The 22,298-nt window shown below is 45.8% G+C and overlaps 2 protein-coding genes across 2 annotated transcripts; one reads left to right on the top strand and one right to left on the bottom strand.

Moving 5' to 3' along the window:
* Positions 1-182: 182 nt before the first annotated feature.
* On the top strand, positions 183-20,236 carry LOC149332542 (protein phosphatase 1 regulatory subunit 14B). Its single transcript, XM_089558168.1, has 5 exons — positions 183-347; positions 6,415-6,686; positions 11,297-11,377; positions 12,393-12,434; positions 14,384-20,236. The coding sequence occupies exons 2-5, from the start codon at positions 6,462-6,464 to the stop codon at positions 14,423-14,425; spliced, it is 390 nt and encodes a 129-aa protein (XP_089414294.1). The 5' UTR covers positions 183-347; positions 6,415-6,461; the 3' UTR covers positions 14,426-20,236.
* Positions 20,072-22,264, bottom strand: mRpS18A (mitochondrial ribosomal protein S18A). Its single transcript, XM_089558167.1, has 4 exons — positions 22,134-22,264; positions 21,924-22,066; positions 21,732-21,855; positions 20,072-20,401 (listed from the first exon to the last, which is right to left on the bottom strand). Exons 1-4 carry the CDS (start codon positions 22,237-22,239, stop codon positions 20,259-20,261), a joined length of 516 nt encoding a protein of 171 aa, XP_089414293.1. The 5' UTR covers positions 22,240-22,264; the 3' UTR covers positions 20,072-20,258.
* Between the last annotated feature and the right edge of the window lie 34 nt (positions 22,265-22,298).

Genomic DNA, 22,298 nt, shown 5'->3' with positions numbered 1-22,298 from the left:
TAGATATCTCGTGCTTTATTATTCCCAACTTTAGTGACAATAACGTAGCGTCATCTTTTAGATTGTAAATTGTTCACTCGCGTTTAGTAAATCGTGTTTATTTCTTGCTCATGCGTGTGCGTTAGTGGGAAGTTTTTTCCGGCATGTGCCGTTCCGGGTTTTCCTTGCGTCGCCGCGCGTTGCTTGTGTTTCTCCGGCGACGGAGCGAAAGCAAGCGAGACATCGCGACGGGTCGTGGAGAGCGGAGCTCTGCTGTTCGCGATTGTCTTGGTGCGGGTCGTTCACATTTGGTGCCGAACGGATTCGGAGTATACGAGGACGTCGAATTACGCCGTCTCTTTCTTAAGGTAAGCTCTCACTACCGTTTTTTTTTATATAAACCCAAATGCGTGTCCTCTAGCCTTCCGTATCTTTTTTTCTTCCTGTTGGCACAAAGGCGGGCGCGCAGGCGTCATGGACACACGCGGGGTCTATTTAAAAATGAATGAAGTCTTTGTTTTTTCTCGTCGCGATAGCGCCCACGCTGCTTCGTGCGTCGTGTATAAAATCTGCAAAGTCCTTGTGAATGTCTTAACGGCGCACCTCGTCGCCGCGTCTCGGAAGCAGCGCTAGATCGAGGCGCTTGCAGTGCTGATACGGTGGAAGATCGCCTCGACGGCGGCACACGGTCGCGGTGCACAACTGCACGCGTGCTGCCTTGTTTGGCTTTTTTTCCTCCGTTTGTCTGGGAACAAAGGGCAGGTGTGGTGCGGTCGTGAGGCGATCGTGAAGGAGGCTTCACGGAGAGCTCTTCACAGCTCCCCTCGGCCATTGTATCGCGTCGGAGCCAGGGGGGTTGCTTTCTTCTCGTTGTTTATTTCCTGAAGCCTCTTCGTCGGGTGGTTGCCTCGGGGAGCGAAGAAGCTGGTTCGTCTCATCGCACGATCGCGTATAATCGCTTGTGCATGACGGGCGCAACTATCCGTTTCACTGCGGCCGCTTTCAGGAGGAGGGGGGGGGGGGGGGGGGGGGGGGGGGGGGGGGTGCTCTTTGGTTTGAGCCTTTTTTTTTCTTTTCACCGGACACTTCCCGCTTTTGTTTGTGGTGCTTCCGTCGGGACGCGCGTGAGTTATTTTGCCGAGCGTCATTATCGGCGAGCGCGATGCGGAGATAACGCTGCCTGAAGTGGAGATAAAGATTGCTCCGTTTTCTTTTTTTAATTATTTGCTCTTTCGTGGAGCTTCGGGGTCACGAGAGAGGCGTGGTGGCCCGGCCCTGTCGCATGCCTCGAGTATGTGCTGGCCGCAGTTTGTGGTGCTTGTTTGGTGAAAGGCGCCCTTGCAAAACTGGTCCCCCCCCCTCCCCGGCACTCTTTTATAATCTGGCACCCGCGGCTCTTTTGAAGAGCGCCCTGCCTCGGAGCTCGTCTGCTGCTGATAGAGAACTCCGTCGACGTCGCGTGCGCGGTGTGAATGCGCAATTTCAAGGCTTGCGTAAAAGGCGCGCTGGCGCGCGCGCGCCTGCATGAAAGTTCGCATTTGACGCAGTCATTTACTTTCGGGCGCGACGAAAAGAAAGCGCGTCGAATATTGCTTGCTGAGCGAGGTTCTCCTTTTTTTGTGTGCGTGTGATCTTGCGACCGAACGAGAATATTTACGATGCCACTATACGCTGGCGGTCGCCTAGCTATATTGTGCTTTGCGAAACTCGGCCAGAGAATGAAATACGCGTAGCCTTGTCGTAAATCCTGGCGCTCATTTCGCTGTGGGCAGGCACTTAGTGCAGCGTGCTACTGCTGCGAGCTTGGGAAAAGGACGACCGCCGATTTGTCACGGCGCAGTTCCACCGGTCGTTTGTTGGGAGAAAATACGCTTCGCTAATTAGCTCGCGTAGAGAGAGAACCGAGGGCGCGTTTTTGCAGCCTCGGTCCGGTGGCCGAGTGCCCCTTTGCCACTGTGCAACCGAGATGCACCGTTTAGCGCGCGACACGTGAGAACGGTGTCGCAGCTCGGTATGGGAGGGAAGAAGCGAGCGACAATTGCACACGCGACGACCTCAGACTCTCATTATTATTAATCCGGGCGCCCAAATGAGCGGCGACCCTTGCTCCAGAAAACGCGTCGCGGCGCGCCGTTTTGTCTGCGCGCCGTTGCTTGCGGCAGTAAAAGGGAGCGCGACGCCCGTTGCTAGGTTGCTTCACGAAGCATTGTGCCGTTGCGCAAATGGGACCCTGGCGTACGTGGGTCGCCGTGCGACACATCCTGCGGACTTGGCGTTTCCTAGCTGGCGACGATCGGGCCCGGGAAAAAAGGGAGCGCCCGGAAGAGTGATCTGGTTTTTTTTGTAGCGCGCCCAAGAGGGGGTGGGTGGCAGCCTGCTAGCCTTGTGGCACATCGCGGTTGCACATGTATAAATAACTGGGCTTTGCTGGGTGGCGCGGGTTTGAGAGGGGCTTCGAGCGAAATACCTCCACCTGCGCGTCAGCCGGTGGTGGGGTGTGTGTGTATATATATATATATATATATATATATATATATATATATATATATATATATATATATATATTTCGCGAAAGTCGGTGAGTGGGTGTGGGTGGCTTCTAGCGATTCGCTTGACGACGGTCGTTTTTTAGTTTTTCTTCTGCTTCGTGCGAAGAGCGGCCGCTGCCGTCGACCTTGCGGCGTTTTCTCTGGTTGCAGGCACTCGCACGCATCGTGGCCTTGCAAGGTTATCGGACAAACGACCGAGCGGCCAGCTGGCATTGAGGCGGTGATTTAATGACACACTGCGGAGGCCGGGAGACCGGCTCTCGCGCATTATGAATGTTCATGAAGCGCGTGCCGAGTCTGTCCTCAGATTGAGAGGGAAAAAATGGCTAGAAATAAAAATAAGGAAGAAAGCAAGAATCACACCTCTTAGAAGAAACGCAAAGCGCGCGTGTCGACTCGCGTCAGTGGCGGCTGTTTGCTCGGGGAGGCTCTGCGGAGCGGTCAAGCGAGGGTTCAAAGACCCGCTCTGCATATTGTACGGCACGCGCGTGCTGTTGCTGCCGGCAGAAGCGGGAGCGGCTAGGACCAGTTTCCTGCAGGTGGGGCCTACTGGAAGCGTTCCTTGGCATGCCGGCGACACAGTAGGAGGTGGAGGCATTGCTCCCTTCTGCTGCTCGCGTTCTTTTTTGTCATTATTATTTTTCTCCTCCTCTTTGAAGCGTCCGTGACGTCCCCGTCACTGTAGTGGGTCGCTGCTGTTTTTTTTTTCGAATGTATTTGTTTATTATTTTCTTACTTATCGGTTACAGAACCGCACATTCGCTCCACTAGAATGCCGCAGTAGGAACATCATGAAAATGTCAGTCTGGGACAAACCGTCCAAGTGCTTCATGGTGAAATGCCCGCCTAGTGACTACAGGAACCCATTGCTATATTTTTTTTAGACGTTTGTTTCTTATTCCTTTGCGCTCCACCTCGAATTTCGCAGCAGGCATATCATGAAAATGTCAGTCCGGGACAAACCGTCCAAGTGCTTCATGGTGAAATGCCCGGCTAGTGCCTACAGGAACCCATTGCTATTTTTTTTAGACGTTTGTTTCTTATTTCATTGCTGGTCGCAGAGCGGCACGTTCGCACCACCACAAGAATGTCGCAGCAGGCATATCATGAAAATGTCAGTCTGCGATAAACCGTCCAAGTGCCGAGTAGTGCCGACAGGAACCCATTACTACTTTTTTCTGGAAATTTTGTTTCTTATTTCATTGCTGGTCGCAGAACTGCACATTCGCTCCACCGGAATGTTGCAGCGGGTATATATTAGGAAATTGTCTAACTGTTACTACCTGGCCCGTCATCGATCTGGGAGTTTCTGTTAGGCCATTTCATCTGGTTAATATATTCCCCCAGGAGCTGCGCAGTACTAAGTAGATTTGACTATACTGATACACTCAAAATACGGTGTGCAGAGTCACTCATATGCTTGCATAGTGTGGAAAAGCGGTGCAATGCAGAGCGAAGAATGCGAAATATGGCAGCATCCAGTGGGTTCAAGCTGCAGCACTTACTTCATTGTACCTAGCATGTTTGTGTAGCTGTACATGTTCGCAAGCTTTGCTTGTTGGGACCCAGTGGCCATTGTCAGACACTGGCTATTTGCTTGACAGCGCATAGATTGTGAGCTTTAAACAAGTGTGATTGTGTTATCAGGGCAGGTCCGTTCGGCATCCTCTTGAGTGCATGCTGGAAACAAGGAGTAACCTTGTCAGCCAGAACAAAGGACACAGAAAATAAGGAGTGGTGAATAACACATTCAAAACACACTGTGGGAAAAGCTGATTTCGACTTAATACAAGCAGTTTGTGTAGCTGGAACAAGACTGCAAAGGTGTCTGTTTTGTTGTTCTTGTCAACGTTATGTGTGCACACAAGCAAACATTTGTCATAGAGATGGGAAAGTTATGTGCTGATAAGATCTTTCCTTAGTTGCACAGATTTCGTGCACCAGATATGACTGACAGGAAATTAATGCAAAAGAAAAAGAAAGGGAATTTTGTAAGCTCATCATTCTGAGCTATATCAAAATCTCTGACCTTCAGAAACCACCACCACCACATGTTGGCGCTAGCTAGTAAAAACTTAGCCCATGATTGAACCAATATTGGCCCGTTGTTCGTGGGCATCGAAACCAAAAGCCCATGTACATAAACTGTTCAACTGTAAAGCATGTCTGTTTACCACTAGAGAGGTGCACTGCTTAGGGATTGCAGTTGTTGTCCACACAGGAAATTCCGTCAGATATTTTTATTTCCTTTTGCAATCTCCCAAGTAGTACATGTAATCTGCCCAATATTGCAAGTGGATAGTTTCACTGGGCCTATGTTTGCCAGTCTGTTTGCTGCTAGGGTGACACAAAACTGTGCACTGGCATGCTAGGAGCCGTAGCTGCTGGCTCAGCATACATAGATGTCAGGAAAAATTTCTGCTTTTCAAGAGGTTGGAGAGGTGATAAATACTGATATAGCGCAAACAATAACGAAACACATCTAGAAAGACATACAACCTTATCTTGAAACCTTAGCTAAATGCCTTACCTATCGTATGTTGTGACGCACTTATTTCTTTCATGGCCATTCGGTTTGTTCTCTTTTTTGTGTGTGTGTATGAATCTGCACTTGCATCTCTGAGGTGTCTTTGGCACCAATAAACATGAGCTGCAAGTGGTGCTTGACTGTCATCCTCTCCTGATACGCTCTTGCCTTTCCTTCATGTTGTGTCGACGTTTAATTTTCCCTCTTAACTACCTTTGCTGCTTTTGAACGAACAGAGCTTGTCCTCTGCAGTTGTGCTTTATTTAATGGTTTGTGGGGGGTTTAACGTCCCAAAGCAACTCTGGCTATGAGGGACGTCGTAGTGAAGGGTTCCGGAAATTTCGACCACCTGGAGTTTTTTAGCATGCACTGACATTGTACAGTGCACGGGCTGCTCGAATTTCGCCTCCATCGAAATTCGACTGCCACGGCCGGTATCGAACCTTTATTTTAGTAAGAAATTCTTCAGGCAGCTTTTGGACAGTGCAAACCTCAGTTCATTTCTGCTCTAGCAGAGTTACGGCAGAAGACTTGCACTTCTAGTAAAGAAAACATTTCATACAGAAATTTCGGGTGGTTTAAAGGGGCCCAGAAACACAATCTTAGTTAACTGTTTTGCCTGTCGATTGCATGCAGTGAGTTATAATGGTGCTATTAGCGTCGGCAATACCGCATATATTCCGTTTTTTAATATTTTAATGTCCTCCCAAAAACAACTTCATGGCTCTGATGGTGTCGCCACACAGTGGCGGGTTTTTAGCAGCGGATATGACATCACCTGGCGCGAGCTTGATGATCGGACAAACAGTAAATATACTGCAAATTGTGTGAATAAATAGAGACACATTTTGTCACCTCTCTGCGTTTTATACTAGATCAACAAAAAAAACTTGTTTGTCTTAGATAAAAGCCCTGCAAAGCAAGTAAAATAAAAAGACACCACCAGGGGCGCTCTGGCATGGAAACGACGCTGCCAGTCTCAGCAAGAACGAGTTACAGAGAGCAGGCAACCATGGAGTACAAACTTCCGCGACGTGCTCTGGCTGGCTGTTTTGATTGGTTGCGCCAGGTGCCGTCATTGGGAGAGCGAAATAGAAGTGGGAAGCCCCGCCAAAATCGAGTTGAGGGCAGCGTTTTGTTTGCTTGTATTTTCAAATTTCTTCACTGTATAACTCCCGTTCCTGTGCATCGATTCCTGTAATTCTTTCTGAGTCAGCATCTGTGTGACATAAAGAACCCACCTGAAGTATAGCCGGTATCCCCCCAAGCAGTGTTTCGCAGCCCCTTTAAGGGCTTAGCCACGAAACCGACCTTGCCCACAGCTAGTCTCCTCATGTCTGACGGCCCCATTCCTTGCAGGAACACTCTTCTCAGTGCCGCCTGAAGACCCCGCCAGCGGCCACGCGATGGAGTGTGGTCTGGCAGCAGGCGCAGCAGGCCTCAAGGGGGAGTGCTTGGCCCCCAAGACGCTGCACGTCAACTTCGAAGGGGGCGACAAGGAGGAACTGCAGGATCGCAAGAAGAAGTACCTGACGGCAAAGTACGGCCCGCACCAGATGAGCCTCATCAAGAAGCGGCTGCGCGTCGAGATGTGGATGTACGAGCAGCTGCAGCGGCTCTTCGCCTGCTCGGTGAGTGCGCCCCCTGTGGGTGTTTTATTCTGGGTGTTTTAGCAACTATTGCCGACATTCCAGTATAACTAACATTAAGGCTTCGTTATCCCTTCCATCCTTATAATCTCGCAGAACAATAGCACTTATCTGCCTCTTCCATAAAATTGTTTACAGCCATCATTTCTTCACACTACCCCTTACAAAACCTGCCTGCACATCTCACCGTTTGCATAATAACCTCAGTTTTAAACGCCTTTCGGGAAGGACCACTGCATTCAACTCATCAGCCCTGCCCCGTGGAAGCATTTATTAGAATAGTCTTCCGGACAACATTGTTCACATCTCAGATTGTTATTTTCAAAGAAAAAATAAGTATCATTTTGTTTTGAGGTGTGTTTTTTTTTTCTGAAGTGTGTTCTGTAGTGTGTTTTTCAATTTAGTTCTATTTTCTGGTTGGTTGCTTGTTATTTGTATACCGATGTTAAAATAACCATGTTCTACTTGCTTCTTTTTACCACCCCAGTTATGTAACCCCCCTCACATAATACTCCAGTCGGAGCCCGTGAGGTATTTGAATAAATAAATATAAGGCTGAAGCTAAGCAGTGCCTGCGCTTGTATTGTGGATGGGTTGAAATGAGCTCATTTGTTGCCTGCATTGATGCACGCATTGCTCACACCCTTTGCCCTGTAGCAGCTCTTTAAGTAATGCTGGAGAACCCTTGCACGCTTCGGCCCATAGGGTTCACAAATGTGATGTGCCCTCCTGTTTTTTTTTTCTTCACAATAACTGTGGGTCACAGTTGGTGGGGGACATTACAAGGGCTGTAATGTTCATAGTAGTGGTTATTTTATTTTACACAGAGCACGAGAATACAATGATGACAGGTTAACTCCTATATAATCAGTATCTCCTGCGTAAACTGTGATTGAAGTTAGTAGCAGGCATTGATATCAAATTCATCGGGAAGTTTCTTTCCTTTTTGTGTGGTCCCATGTGTGTTAGTCGATGCGAAATGAGCATGAAAGAGGTCTGATATCTACAAGGTGCTGGTAAAAGGGTGTGATATTGGGGTCATCCCAAATACACTTGTCAGATTGCACTGTAGCTTTCCTGAGCTCATTTATAGAGAGCTGTCGTGGTGGCATTAGCTCCACTACAAGGACCCTGTACTTATGTTGACCAGAAGCTTATTAGAGTATAAAAGAAAATTGAATTGAGTGCTGTAAATGCCAGCTTGTGAAAGATGTGCGACACCTAGCAGCTGCGTTGCTTTCTGTTTGTTTAGAAAAGGTTTAGAAAATGTTTTTCTTGACGCCACCATTTTAGCGGAGTGTTTCAGGAAAAAGGCCTTTACAGATGGCAGCATTGACATTTCGAATATTGGCCATAAACCTTTGGCATGCATGCGAAGCCTGCGAGAGGCAAATGGAGTCTGGCACTCATGATTGAATGAGTAGGAATAGTGGCTGCAGAAAGTGGTTTTATGCAAGAATGCCAGACTAGCAGCAGTCCCATTTTTACATTTGCCATCTGAAATGTTTTAAGATGTGAGAAAGAACTGGGGAGAGATGCCCCCCTCCCTTTGTACTACAAATGGTTGCTGAATGAATGAGGCGGATGGGTGGAGAGGAGGACCTGATCTCATTTGTGCGAGACGACAGGAAGTGTCCCGTGGGGTTGGGTGTGGGAGAGCAATCTGTGGTTACGCTCGAGGAAGCGTGACAACAAAGCAGCGACGCCAAGCACCACTTTTGCTCTGGGGAGGAGACGTCGACCTCCCCCACCTCCCACCCTCTCCTTCGGCGTTTCTTTTCGTTGAGCAGTCTCCTTCCGTTACGTCGTGCTTCCTTGGACAATGTGACAGGACAAAAGAAGATACTCGAGGCCTTACGACTGTCTTAAAGCAGAGCAGGCCTGGTCTCTCGCTTCAGTGGGGACATTTGAATTGTATCGAGAGGCTCCACCATTGTTGCACCGTCGGTAGCTTTCCCATTCTTTTGCTTGGTGTCTCCGAGGCACTGACCTGTGTGTAGTAATGTTTTATTTGAGCTGAAGTAGTAGCTCTAACATTGTTTTTTCCTTGCGGTACTTTGGTAGTACAGGCAGCAAAATCATTTGCATTTTAAAGGATACTTTTGTATTCAGTAGAACTCAATATTTTTTCATATTGATGTGCAGCTTAGCTGCAGGAGAAGTGTAGGCTTCACTGGAGTGAAGCAAAGGCAACACCCAATGCAAGTAAAATGTGTAAATCCTTAAATAATTTCATAGTGAATGTAAGATGTGTTGTTACATGTAAGAATTTTTTATTTTCCCATTCTGCATAGCTTTTTCTTGCTATGCTACTACTTTTTGCTGTATGGAGATAAAATAAATCCTAGAAGGACACTGTAGGCGTCATGTGCTGACTCACTAAACACATTCTTAGGCAGGTTTTTTATCAGGCTATTTTGAACATGTTAAAGAGGATTTGAAGTACCAAAAATTTGTCTGTGTGAAGCATTAAATCTTTTTTAGGGAGGGTAAGGGGAGAAAATGGCTAAGTGGACAAGTGAAGTAAAAAAGTAAAAAAAGCAATAGATTGCTCTGATGTCATCGCTTTTTTTTTTCCGCATGGTCACTTGGGCTCTCAGGCTAACCTAATGCAAGAAGAAAGAAGTGTGTTTACTGCAGGCAGCCAGGAGATTGCGCGACGTTTAACGTAAGCGTTACGCCTGTGAGCTGTCCTCCTCTCACGTCCACTTCCCCGCAGTTTGTCGGAGTGTAGCGTCCTTTCGGCGGCAGCGATCCTGCCAGACACGCGCGCACTTTTCCTGGATAGACCGCTGCCAACAGGAAGTCTATTCGTCTGCTGCCCCCTGCTTTCACTAGACTCGTTTATATGCGCGGTTGGCGACCTTGGGAGCATCCTTTCGTGTTTGCGTTTGAGGACGTTACTCATTTCGTTTCGCGAGCACGCGATGTTGCGCCAGGCACGCCGTTTTGATTCCAGCAACTTTGACACTTGCGGAAAGTAGTGGTGGTTGAAAAAAGCATCAAAAACTCTTGTGTAGCTGCTGCCTATTCCTTAGAATCCTCTCTTTCTTTTTCCATAGTGCCTCTTTCTTGGCTTGCCAAAGATGGAATAAGCCTATTGGCCAACTTTTTTTTTTTTTTTGTGCTCGTGTTTTGAAGAAATTGCAGACTTCTTTCCTGTTCTGTCTCGAAGTTTTTTTTTTTTTAGTTTTTCAATTTTGGATAAAAAATGGGCATGTTGCTTGTTGCTGCCATGGTTCTGTTGCCAACTGTCATTGCTCATAAGTGTCGGATGTTATCAGATGATGCTTTGGTCAGCCAGAACTGAATTTTCCTAAGCCATTTGTTACTGTAAATGCAGTCACACGTGTACCGTAGTCTGGCTGGTCCTTGAATGCATATACAAGGTGCTTTTTATTTTATCTTTTACAGATTTTTATTTTTAAAACTGTGAGCAGTTCGTCGGTACAGTCTGCTTAGGTGGATTGTACAGCATGGTGGATATTGCGTACGTGATAGAGCTCAGCTAAAAGACAATTTACTAAAATTAACTAATGAACTTTAGTATCGAATGCCAAAATTATGTATTTTGTAGCTTGTTGAGTCGGCTTTCCTGCATCATCTGTATTTGATGGGTTAGGAAAGCAAGCAGGAAAGCCAACTTAACGAGGTTTAAAATGCATATTTTTGATGTGTTCAATATTGAATGAGTAAATTTAACAAGTGGGTTCACCTTCGATGTTGATGGCCTTCAATCTCGCGATATAATCTTTCCCCTTTAAATAAAAATCAAGAAGTTTATTAGTTAATTTTAGATCATTAGTTTCTAATTGTTCAGCTATATCACATACCTAATGGCCTTGGTGTACAATCCACCTGCAAAGACTGCACCAACATATCTGTAACAGTTTTAAAGTACAAACCTGTAAACATTTTTTTTAAAATTGCCGAGTATATACTGGCTTTGTTCAAAAACAGATCTCCATTTGTGCAGAAAGTGTCATACATTCTATGGTAGTTTTTGTTTTTATTCTCCATCTGTACTAATTCTGGAATGTGAAAACTATATGCCATTGTAGTGAGCACTTTTGAGCAAAAGCCCGTTTCATTTACTTCACACAGGTATGCATTAGTTATGCGTAGCGTTTGTTGGAACTGAAATGGAGGAGCTTCTGAACACTGGTGAGATGCGACTGTGCACAGTAGTTTTAAGTTTGCTGCATTACATGGTGCCTGGACGATCAGTCTGAAATGCAGTGTAGGGGCTGCACCTTGTTAGGTTAGCTGAGGCCAATATGGTAAACATGGGTGACAGTATGTTCTCTTGTGGATATCTAGTAGATGGTGTGCCAGCTTATTTGTATTTGTGCAGTACAATGCTGTAAATTAAGCAGGTTTATAAAATGTACTCTGTATGATTTATGTCTCTTTTTTCTTTCCTTTATAAACCTACTATAATATTAATCGCCAGACGTAGATTTTAAAATATAATTTCAGTTCCATTTTTAAAAGTTGCTGGAATGTATGCTTGGTAGGTTTGTGTGCTGAAGTGCACTGATGCCACAAACGCTGAAGCTATACCAGAGCGTTTTTTTTCTTTACCTGTGCAGGATGACAACCATGACATTGAGATAGACTTGGATGAGCTCCTCGACATGGAGAGTGACCATCGCCGGAGAGACTTCCTCAGGGTGAGGAATCTGCCCGACTGCTGCATTGTTGCTTCCGCCTTAAGCTATGTGTTCCATTGCCGCGCACCAGATGTTTAGTTCGATGCGAAGCTTGGCTCTTAGTAGTGAACACGTGCCCTGTCGCTGTAGTGGAGAGCTAATGTTGGACTGGACTTCACAAAGGAAATTTAAGGGGAGGGGGGGGGGGGGACTATGTTTCTCATGTTCACGTTAGTGACGTACAGTAATGGGTTGAGGTAAATCCCTCATGGTGGAGTTATACTGTGCCCTCCGAGTCTAAGACTGCTAGCTTTCCTGGTTAGCTGGTCTGGTGGAGCAACCGAGTCGGCAGTGGCAGGAGAAATTTCTCCTGCCACTGGACAGGAATGATTAGTACTTCTGTGGCAGCTGCTGCGTTTGTTGCTGCACTGCTCGTGATAAATGCTTTCCTTGTGAATCAAAAAAGGTCGCCTTGTGAAACCAGGAAATGTATCTCTATAAATGGCTGGTACAGCAGGCTAACATGAGTAATTTTCGATCAAAATTTTATTACGAATTCATTGAAAAAGTACGCAGTTATAAATTTTGCTGGTGAAGGCCGCAGACCAAAAATTCAATGATCGGGCTTTCTGCGAATGGTCATGAATGTGGAGGAAACAGGGAAGGCAATAAAAGAGCACAATAAGATGTCGTTATCACACATTGTTTGTGGTAATGTACGGTGGTGTGTGTGAGTTTACGATTGGTAAATACCGAGTACTTTAAGCCTATAAGAAGGTGTCGCGGTGGCTCAGTGGTTACGACGCTCGGCTGCTGGCCCGAAAGACGCGGGTTCAATCCCGGCCGCCGCGGTCGAATTTCGATGGAGGCGAAATTCTAGAGGCCCGTGTGCTGTGCGGTCAGTGCATGTTAAGGAACTGCAGGTGGTCGAAATTTCCGGAGCCCTTCACTACGGCGTCCCTCATAGCCTGAGTCGCTTTGGGACGTTAAACCCCAATAAACCTGTGCAATAGCAATTTTTTTTTTGGCTTTGCAGGCAAAGCTGGTAGGTGCCAAACAGTCCCGGGACCAAGTCGAGGTAAGCCTTCCATTTTGTACTCGCAGGTGTGAAGTGTGCATTATTTACACTGTACCTTGTTAAGGGTGCACTAGTATTTCTTTGCTTAAGTTCACTTTCTGTAGATAACATTCTATGACACAGATGTGGAAGCTCGGGCCAGGTTATTTTTGCGAGTGCAAAAAGCAAGGATCAACAGACACACAATCAGGGTGTTTAATTTTGCACCCTTCATTCAGCTTTGTATTTTTGGGGTGTGATTGCAGTTGCAGTGAAATACTGAGAAAGAAATGCATGCAATGTGTAGGCTGGGTGAAAGTAAAGTTGATAAGTGGTTCATTGCCACACAGGACCAGTGACGACTGTTGAGAGATTAATACTAACGTAAACTGTAAACAACTCATTTTTCGTGAATTTGGGAAAAGTCGCAAAATCAGAATATTTTGTGAGCTGTAATTTTTGTTGTGTTATAGGCCCCTCAGCACTCTGATCGCCTAAATTATTCGTGGGACCAGCTCTTTACAAGGTCTATGTTATTTGCAAGAAACATGAAAATTAGGTGCTAACAAAAATTAAGTCATTTTCAGTAGACAGATGTCTGTCTTAATATCTTGAATGGTGGAAACTATATTTAAAATCGGATTTATCAATATTTTTCAAGGATCGGTGATGAAAGGCAGCATAAGGTCGCTAATGCTCTGGCAAGAGTAAATACAAAGTTAAAGTCGCCAAAGCCCTTGGGGACGGTAATTGCAGCTATTAGTTGTAGAATAAGTTCACTTGGTGACCCCACAAAGTGTGCATGCAGGTTTATGTTCATAGTAAAGTGTTGTAGACAACATTAAGCACATTGCGCATTTGTTTGGAGGCTTGAAATGAACAGCTAGTAAGTGAAAACAGCAGGAATGGTATGTGCCCCAAGCTCCATTGTTGCTCATCTTTTCGGTATAAAATGCAGTAAAATGTTTCTTATTTCTCAAGCTTTGCCACACCCATTTTGTATTCTGTTTGCTTTTTAACTGCACTCTTAAAGGGACACTGAGGAGAAATTGAAGTTGACTTGCATCGACAGAATACCAGCTCCTGATTACAAAAACGCCATTCATACTGACAACAAAGCTCTTGTAACGTAGAAAAGAGCAAGAACCAAAATACAGGTATCGCCGCCACAGGCCAAACTCGCAAGTACAAGCTTCATGACATCATAGGACAAAACAGTGTTGCTAGAACCAATAGTTCTACCAATAGTCCTAGTGTTGCTAGAACCAATAGTTCTAGCAACACTAGGACACGAGAAGCCACGAATCACTGAGGCGCAGCAAATGCATGCGCAAATCTTCTTGATGTCGCCAGATGGCGCCACGTACCCGACAGCTACGCGCGCTCCTGAAGCGCCGGGACCAATCAGCGCCTGCATGCTCACAGCGGTATGCAGGCTCCCGGTATTCCGCTAACGTTAACAAGGTACATGGTATGCTAAAGGTGTCTATTTGCGAGAACTTCGTTGACGACTTCGAGAACGGGATACATTGTAACGCTGGCAAAATGCCGGTGCAAACGTAAACGAAGCGACGGCCGCAATAGCCGATAGATGCCTTCAACGTGCGGCCGGCGGTAGCTTTCTTTTCGGCTGCTGCTGGGCCGCACTGCTGGCTGCCAGAAATCACGGGGTCTGCGTTACGTCATGTGCACGTCATGTGTCACGTCACTTAGTCCTGTGTCGTCATAGGAGAATCCCAAGTTTGAATCAGAGCGGCGGGAAAAACTTTTTCAACTTCGAATCCAAATTTCTTAGAAATGAAGGCATCTTTCGCTGCCGGCCAAGTGGCAACAAAGCCATGAAATGCCGAACTATCGGATTTTGCTATAAAAAAAATATTACTAGAGCTCTCCTCAGTGTCCCTTTAAGGCAGCATTGTTACAGCCAAGATGGCTTGAATGTGATGACGGCATCTTCTGACCCACTGCAGATGTTCATCGACGAGCTGATACAACGCGCCAAGACCCTGTGAAACCTTCCACCGGCCAGGTGTTGTTCGTCCTAGTCATCAGGACCCATGTTCTTTAAAGAAAGTCTCACCACCCCCATAAGCTTGTACACTGCTCCTCGACGGTGTTCTTGACATGTTCCTTTTTTTTTTTTTTTTGGCATGCTGTTCACATTGTAGACACATCTCCATCATCCCACTACTCATGTTCACCAAAACCTCTTGATCATTTGTGGCAGCTTTCCGTTTAGCTGGGATCCGGGTTTCTCGAGTAAATCGAGGTGCACCCAGCCGACGAGGTTAGTCGCAGACAACCGAGACCACAGAACCGCATCAGTGTCCGAGTTGGCTGAGGACACGGGCTGACGCCAGCTAGTTGAGCTTGGTGACGTACCTGTACAGCCAGGCAGTTTGGCCCAGTTACCCAAATGTTGTCATCGGCACTTGGCATCGAAATAGCTGATCTCTGTGGAGTGGCTCGTCTACACTGGCTCGAAACATCAACACCAATACACTGCCATGTGTTTTTCGCCACTGTATCCCAATTGGTAAGTTTGGTGCGGAAGTGAGCAACCGTTAAAGATCACTTGTAGGTAGGAACACGATTAATTCTAACACTTTGGTGGGTATTCATTGTTGTTTCCGGGGGCAGTCACATTGGCACTGGCTGTCTTACGAGGGTTGCGGGAGTGATTTCTCTGCCTGTGTGAGCAGTGATGCAGCAGAGTATTTGTCTTGGAACTTCTGTCGTTGAGTAGATGTATTGGTGAAATCCACCGCTGTTGAAGGTCCATCATTTTTCGAATGTGAAGTCAGCAGTCGGGTCGCAGTTTTGTCGTAGAGCTCTGTTGTTGGGCTCACATTGCACGTTCAGTGCTCTGGAGCTCGGGACTACAGGGAGAACTTTCGTCCTCAGTCCCCGGACCTTTGGACCACTGGGAGTGCTACAGTAGCCCTGGCGTAACACTTGCAGGGAGCTTCGGCAGCAGTCTCGGTGAACATGGTTGATTTGAATGTACATTATGATCCACGCTTAAAGGGAACAACTCAGCAGTATACCAGCTCTGTTTGCAGCTTAGATTTCGTGTCAAGTCCTGCAGGCTAATCTTTCTTTTGGTAGTAACTGTATGACATATCATATCAATCCTGTTATTTTTTTTTCATCAAGAAATTGGGAGTTATTGCTACTGCTGTAGGGGCTTGAAAGAAGATTAGGTGTTCCCTTTAAATGCGGACTGTACTGTACAAAAAAAAAAAAAAAGAAATGGAAGGACGTTGCCAATGGTAGACGCATGAGGGGATTTTCAAGCACTTTAGTGCACTGTGCTTCACAGCCTTTGGAGTTTTCGGAACTCTTTGGAAGCAGCGTGCACAAGACAAGGAACATGCCTGTGTTGCACTGTCCACACTTCATTCTGCGCAGTATTTCGTGGGTGTTGGTAGTACTTGAGGGGTACTTCGAGAAACCAGCACATCACTCCTTGTCCGCTAGGGCAACTCTGCTAACGAGTCCACGTGCAGAAATAGTTACGAGAGAAACTTATTAAACGAATTCAAGCAAAGAAAAACATCTTGGCTGTCTCTCGGGAGGAGGGGAGCTTGAAGTCAGGCTCATGCGCCCGTTCTGATATCTTCGTGTCTCCCCACACTGTGCTTTGGCTGTTTTTGGCAGTGCAGGCATCTGGATAAAATGTATCCGGCACTCCTTGACTGGCAGCAGGCTGCCAGTTTCGCGCTGCTGTGCTAAGCGCAAGTGCTGCTGGGCAGAGTACGTCGCTTGTTCACTGCTTGGGATTTGGTTGTGTACAGCATTAACTAGCTTAGGTAGCACTACGAAGACACGCACAGTGGTTTATCGTATTCCATTTGCTAATGTCCGATGGCCGAACCTCTGCCGAATTCTTTTACCATTTCGTCTGATCATTGTTGTCACCCTTCTATCTTTTCAAGATTCCTTTTTCTTTTAGCGATGGGCACTGTCACAGAAGAGGTTGCACACACAAGCCACCCGCGACGAGTCTGTCTTTTTTTTTTTCATCTGCTTTTGTTCTTGTTTGTAACCGTACAGCGATGAGGGTGGTGCTGAAATTTCACTTTCTGTAGCCTGAGATGGCACACATTTGAGTGTTTGGATCGAGCTTGTTTTCGTTTTAATTCATCTTTGCAATCAACCAAAGACTGGTCACGTTGCATAAATGGTGGAGGAAATGTGATGATGCCGACAGAGCTGTGCGAAAAAGGCCGTAATGGTAGACCTTGCGAGGGGGCGCAATTTATGCTGGCCACACTAGCTTTGCATTTTTTTCTCGCTGCGTGCGTCTGGATGATGACGGAGGATTCCTTGACTGATGTTACGAGAATTGTGAGAAAACATTTGCTACCTTTGGAGAGCGCCCTAACCTCTTTCTCCATTTAATTCTACAGTCATGTCACTTCATGCGCTTTTCTGCCAATTTGCTAGTGCTTTCGAAGAGTTTTTTAAAGGCCTAAATTGCTTCCACGAAAGCTTGTCCAACATTTTGTACACGACATACTATAATGGAGTCTTTGGCACATAAAGCGTGCATAACACTTTTTGCTCTATATATAGATACCATGCTGAATTGCAGGTTGCCTGTCATTTCAATTAAGTGCTTTGATAGTTTCTATGCATTTTCAATTTGCAGCTACAACTGTTATTAAGCTTAAAAAAATTTCATGTTGCTACCAGCTACAAAGGAGAGGACATGCTGGTCTTGTTGCTTCGACAAGCTTGTTATAGACTAGCTTATATTGAGACTGGAGGAGCAGGTATCGGGCTCCCAAGGCCATTTTACACGACAGTGTTGTTTAGACTCGCCATGCTGCCTTAATGCAGAAAGTTTTGGTATTTGGTGTAGACTAGTTGTTATCTAGTTGGGTGACATGACCCCCACCATGGTGACATGGCCCCTACCATAGTGGCGTGGCCCCTACCATGGTGGCATGACCCCCACCATAGTGGCATGACCCGTACCATACTCCTCTACAGTTACTTAGTCCTTTCCCAAGTAGTGTACTGTTCGTGTAGGCACTAGTGTCTTAGCTGCTGCACTTTGGATTGGCTCTATGAGTAAGGTATTGTTTCCTTGTGCTGTTCTAGTAGAGATTCTGCCCACATCAACAGACTAATGCTTGTGGGATTGGAGCTCCTTGAAAGGTTACACTGAAGTACAAAAGCTTATTTTAAGGAGTGCACTGCACGTAAAAGCCATTAGCCGGGATGTTTGTCATATAGTCTATGAAGGAGGAGGGGCTACGGTCGTTAAGACAGCATCAAAGTTCTGGAACAACTTAAAAATGACCTGAGGTAGACGGAAAACGCTGCTTTGGTGTTTTTCGCTCGAGAGCCTGTCTTTTTAGAGTATTGCTGCTTGCATAAATTTAACTCTGCTGTAATGATAATCTGTTGTCCCTCCAGTCGGGTTAGTCGGCCTTTTCTTATCAGTAATTTCGAATTGGGAATAAGGGAAAGCCTTGTTGAGACACTTGTGGTACTAGAAACATCTTTTTTTTTTTTTCTCCGTTCCTTAGATGCTTCAGAGCGCGTACACTGCCGTTTTATTTCGCTTGTTTGCAGTTTATTTTCTTAACCTGCTGGTGCAAGACTCATTTTCAAGGTGCAAGATGTTTTGATGTGGTTCTTTACACGCACGGGATATTTTTGATGTACAAATGCTGTTTTACTGAAGTGTGGTGGCTAGGAAGATATTTGGCCTGAGAGACTGTGTGATCGAGAACACTAGTGTTGCATCATTTTGAGATGCATGTTGCTTTAAGGTGGTCTTTTTCCTGCTGTTGCTGCCACAACTACAAAACTGAATCTTTGTTGTTGGAAAGAGAACACAAGACTGCTATGTTTATGATTACAACACTCTTATGTGTTGAAGCATTGTTAATAGAGTGTTGAAGAGTATGGGACAAACATGTCGCGATGGGTGGGCATACAAGCTGGAAGAGTTGAAGCATGTTCAAAGCTATCAAAATGTCTCCTCCTTATTTGTTCCTTTCTTTTAAACTATTTTAACGAGGGACATTGTGGATATGTGCCATGAACATAACCATAAGTGAAAAGTTTTGCGAATGCTCTTTCCATCACTTTTTTGCCTCACGTTTTTTCTTTTTGTGCGTGTGTGTGCATATGCACCTTCACAACACAGTTAGCTTCCGAATGATTAGTGTTGTGCTGTCCCCATCTGTATTACTGCGAAATGCAAATGATTCACATTCTAACTATTCACCGGGCTTGAGTGTTCTTTGCAAAGGTGAAATGTTGTTGCGGCTTCACTTACGCACCGCTTCTCTTCCATTACTGGTCATCCTGTAGCCACCGAATTTGCCACTTGGTGTTCAGGGCTCGCAGTACAGCATAATCGTGTCGATGCTGGTTGCTTCGGTTGTTGGTAGCTGTAAGCATGGGCAGCAGCTTAATGTTTTTACACGTCGAGGACCAAGCATGTAAATGCTGGTGCCACGGAAGACGAAATTCTAGGCAGGGAGGTTGTACAGGGTCCGTCAAAAGTTCCAAGGCCACAGGGTTTGCTTTTGAGCAGCATAGTTGGGCTGTTGAGAAACCCTCGAAGCTCAAAATATCTGTAGAGAATAGAAGAAGGATCGTTCTACCACCTGAGAACCTCGATAGCTCTATTGGAATCTTAAGTGCCAGGATATACCGATGAAAAGCGGACCATGTGGCCTGGGAACTTTTGACGGACCCTGTACATCATTCATTTTTATCAATGGCTGATTAGTACTTGCAGCATTGTGTGTGTGTGTGGTCACCGACTAATATGGGTAGATAAGACGATGAACAGTGCTGGTAGTTAGCTCTGTGTACTGGTTGTGGAGTATGTGCTAAGCATTGGTTTTCATGTCTGCAGCGTTTTTTTTTTTTTAATGAAGAGAAGTTCAGAATTTTGCTGAATGTTCTTGCAGAACTAGCTGGCTTGTTGAAGGAGTAGACACTCCAAAATTTTGGATGCAGGTTTTTCTTTTTCTTTGCAGTGATACGCTGGACAGAGGTATTCATGAGTCACGACGCGGAATTCATTTATAATTGAATTTTTTTTTCTGGTGTCATTCTGGTTGCGGTTTCAAAAGCCAAACGACGGCTGTGACATCACGATATTAGGTCACTTGAGGCAGGCAAAAAAATGTGACACGATCGGTGGTTGCTCATTTTATGTCATTCAAACACTTGGGCAGACTTGCATAATAGTTGGTCTAAATTAAATTGAAAATAGCATTGACCATACTGCATTTTTTGTATGCCTCTTGTGACCTGAACACGTCTTTGGCATTGCAACCTTCGTTTGGCCATTAAAGACAAAACAGATTCAGGAAAAAAATATTCAGTTGTAAATTATTTACCGCTTGTTGGCGCAATCCACGTGGCGGCTTTGGTCTTATTATAAAGAGCAAAAACGATTAGATTCGGGCGTGTCTATTCCTTTAAGACTAGCAAAGGAGAGCTGATGTGGCAAGCGTCCACACATGCACATCCACCAGCTTTTTATGTGCGTTTTTTTTTCTTCTTGTGATGGACTGTCGAGCATAAAAGTTACAGGTAGTAGTTATTATGAAAGGTGGTCATGGCCTGATTTTGTGAGAGGGGACAAGCCAGTGCTTAAAAGAAAAAAAAAATTGTTGTCATTTTACAATGTCTCATTGTATTTATTTGCAAGCTCATCTACTTAAGGCAGAACGTTGTACAGATGTTTTTACATGCTGTGTTATATGAGTGTTTTTGTCTTCTATACACAAAATGCTTGTCACCAAACGAAAGTTTGAAGGCAATAAAAAAAAATGTCACCACTAGATGCAAAATCTACTTTCTTTTTCATGCCTGGGGAGGCTTTCTCAGGTATTCCACAATGTCAATTAGAGGCTTCCCAAAGTCTATCTTGAGTTTCGTTCGGCCAAAGTAGTTGTTCAACTCTTGCCACCGCTCCTTGGGGATATGCTCCTCCTTATAGATGAGTCCTGGGTGTATAGGAAAACAAACATGTTGGCCACAAGACCACTTGCAAGTCTCTTTTCGCCCCATCCAGATTAGTCTACTTAGCATGAGATGGTGCTGTGAGTCTGCTTAACTACCGACAGTGCTGCCACATTCCTTTTTGTTCCATTAACCCAATATCGCATTGTGTTGCCATTGAGTTCCCACTGTTGTGGGACACCCCTGAAATAGCACCTTTTGGCGACTTCGCCAACAAGACGTCCGCGAGACCAGCAGTGCTGAACCTGTTCTTGATACATTCAAGGTAATCTTGACCAAAAGCAGTTTGGGTCATTAAACTAAAACCACGGGAAGCACACTGTGCAGCTGGACTGAAATGAACCCTTCTCGTAATTCAATTTGGCTTTCACGCTTTGACCTGATAATAGCTTCACCAGTTTTTGCAAAGTGCTCGGCTTGCACAAAGCAGCACAATGACAAGTTGTACATCAACGGTCTTGAGAAAGAAGCGCAAACTAGGATCTTTGTCCCTGTGCTGTGGAGATTTGGAGCCTTAAAAGAGATCTTAAAAATAAAGTGCAGTTTGAATTTTCCAGTGGCCCACGAGATGCAAAATGGCGTCCCACGACTCGATGATCTCCTACTACAACTGTTGATGTCGCCTGAAAGCTGCTGAAGATTGTTTAAAACGAAGCCCGGGCTATAGAGAGTTTTCTTCACAGCCATTCAAACAACACGACAATAGTAAGGTGCATCGACGGGGAGCTTGGCACTTTAAATTAGCAAACCACGCAAAAAAAGGCTACACCTCGGACATCTGCACTTTCCCGCTGCCTTTTGTTGTCCTGCACAGAATACATGAAAGGAAAGCTCTGGTGGGAGCAGTCAAGGTTTTGTTCTCGTCGCTGTGCATAATAAACGCAACAAATGTACATGGGTCCCAAATGAACTGAATGCCTTTTCACCCTCTCCATTGTCCGGACAACTATTTCACACATTACCCAGGCGTAAATACATTGAAAAAGTTTGGTCCCCAGAAAAACTGTCCATAACTCGAGTTGTCCACATTAACGGGGCACCCCTGTAGAAGTATCACATGATTCCTAAAATTATGATAGCCAGATGAAAGCCGGTATTTTAAGCAGATACTGGTTCGCATCCAGGTGATGCCAGTTTCATGTACGGCACATCCCCAGGACCGATCGTGGTAGCCTTAGGTCCGGTCAACGCACTGATCCGGTGTACCCAGTCTCCTCAACACTCCGGCGTTAAGCAGTGAAGCCAACTTAGCAGTCAGCCACCGCTGCGTGGCTAACTAATTATTGTTATCGCAAGAACGTTGGCTGTAAGTACCTGTTCTTTGCGCTTGGTAGAGCAGAGTGCTCACGATCCTGTGCTGCTTAGCGCAGAGTCCGGTTACATCCCGAGGCAGCATGTTTCCTTGAGAGTCCATGAACTGGCTCAGGATCAACACATCCTGGTGGAGGACATCAAGCAGTGGTTCCTTTAGCACCCTAAGATCCACGCTTGCGCTACTCGACTCACCGTGTGCTTGATTTGTTTGAGTCCCAGCCTGCATAGTGGACACGCGGAACTGGTGTGCTTAGGCTCGACTACCCGGCCTTTGCGAGGAGACTCCACGAACACGCCTTCGATCACTGTCGTGTTGCCCTCTTGCGACTCTCGAACTGAAAAAACGAAGATGGCAAGGAAATTGACACTTACGCAGTTAAATAGTATAGCACGGCTTCTTACTCTCTTTCACACGAAGCGCCGTAGCAGTGCTTAGCTGCCTTCCTAACGATGCGCAACGAAAGATGTGTCCCAGCGTAGGACGAACCACGCTTACGGGCATCGCCATTTTTTTTGCAGAGGCGAGAAAATTAAGCCAAGCCCCGGTGTCATAGGAAAAAACAGATT

This window comes from Amblyomma mixtum, chromosome 8, assembly GCF_055824585.1.
Source record: "Amblyomma mixtum isolate Tamu chromosome 8, ASM5582458v1, whole genome shotgun sequence".
Lineage (NCBI taxonomy): Eukaryota > Metazoa > Arthropoda > Arachnida > Ixodida > Ixodidae > Amblyomma > Amblyomma mixtum.
Note: the sequence above shows the minus strand (reverse complement) of the source record. Positions and strands in the feature narration are given on the sequence as shown.

Excerpts from the sequence above, each read along its gene's own strand:
- mRpS18A (XM_089558167.1), bottom strand. The coding sequence starts at position 22,239 with ATGGCGATGCCCGTAAGCGTGGTTCGTCCTACGCTGGGACACATCTTT. Across the intron at positions 21,856-21,923 it reads TCAAACAAATCAAGCACACG|GATGTGTTGATCCTGAGCCA; the intron begins GTGAGTCGAGTA and ends GTCCTCCACCAG. Across the intron at positions 20,402-21,731 it reads CTACCAAGCGCAAAGAACAG|GACTCATCTATAAGGAGGAG; the intron begins GTACTTACAGCC and ends CTATACACCCAG.
- LOC149332542 (XM_089558168.1), top strand. The coding sequence starts at position 6,462 with ATGGAGTGTGGTCTGGCAGCAGGCGCAGCAGGCCTCAAGGGGGAGTGC. Across the intron at positions 6,687-11,296 it reads AGCGGCTCTTCGCCTGCTCG|GATGACAACCATGACATTGA; the intron begins GTGAGTGCGCCC and ends TTACCTGTGCAG. Across the intron at positions 12,435-14,383 it reads AGTCCCGGGACCAAGTCGAG|ATGTTCATCGACGAGCTGAT; the intron begins GTAAGCCTTCCA and ends GACCCACTGCAG.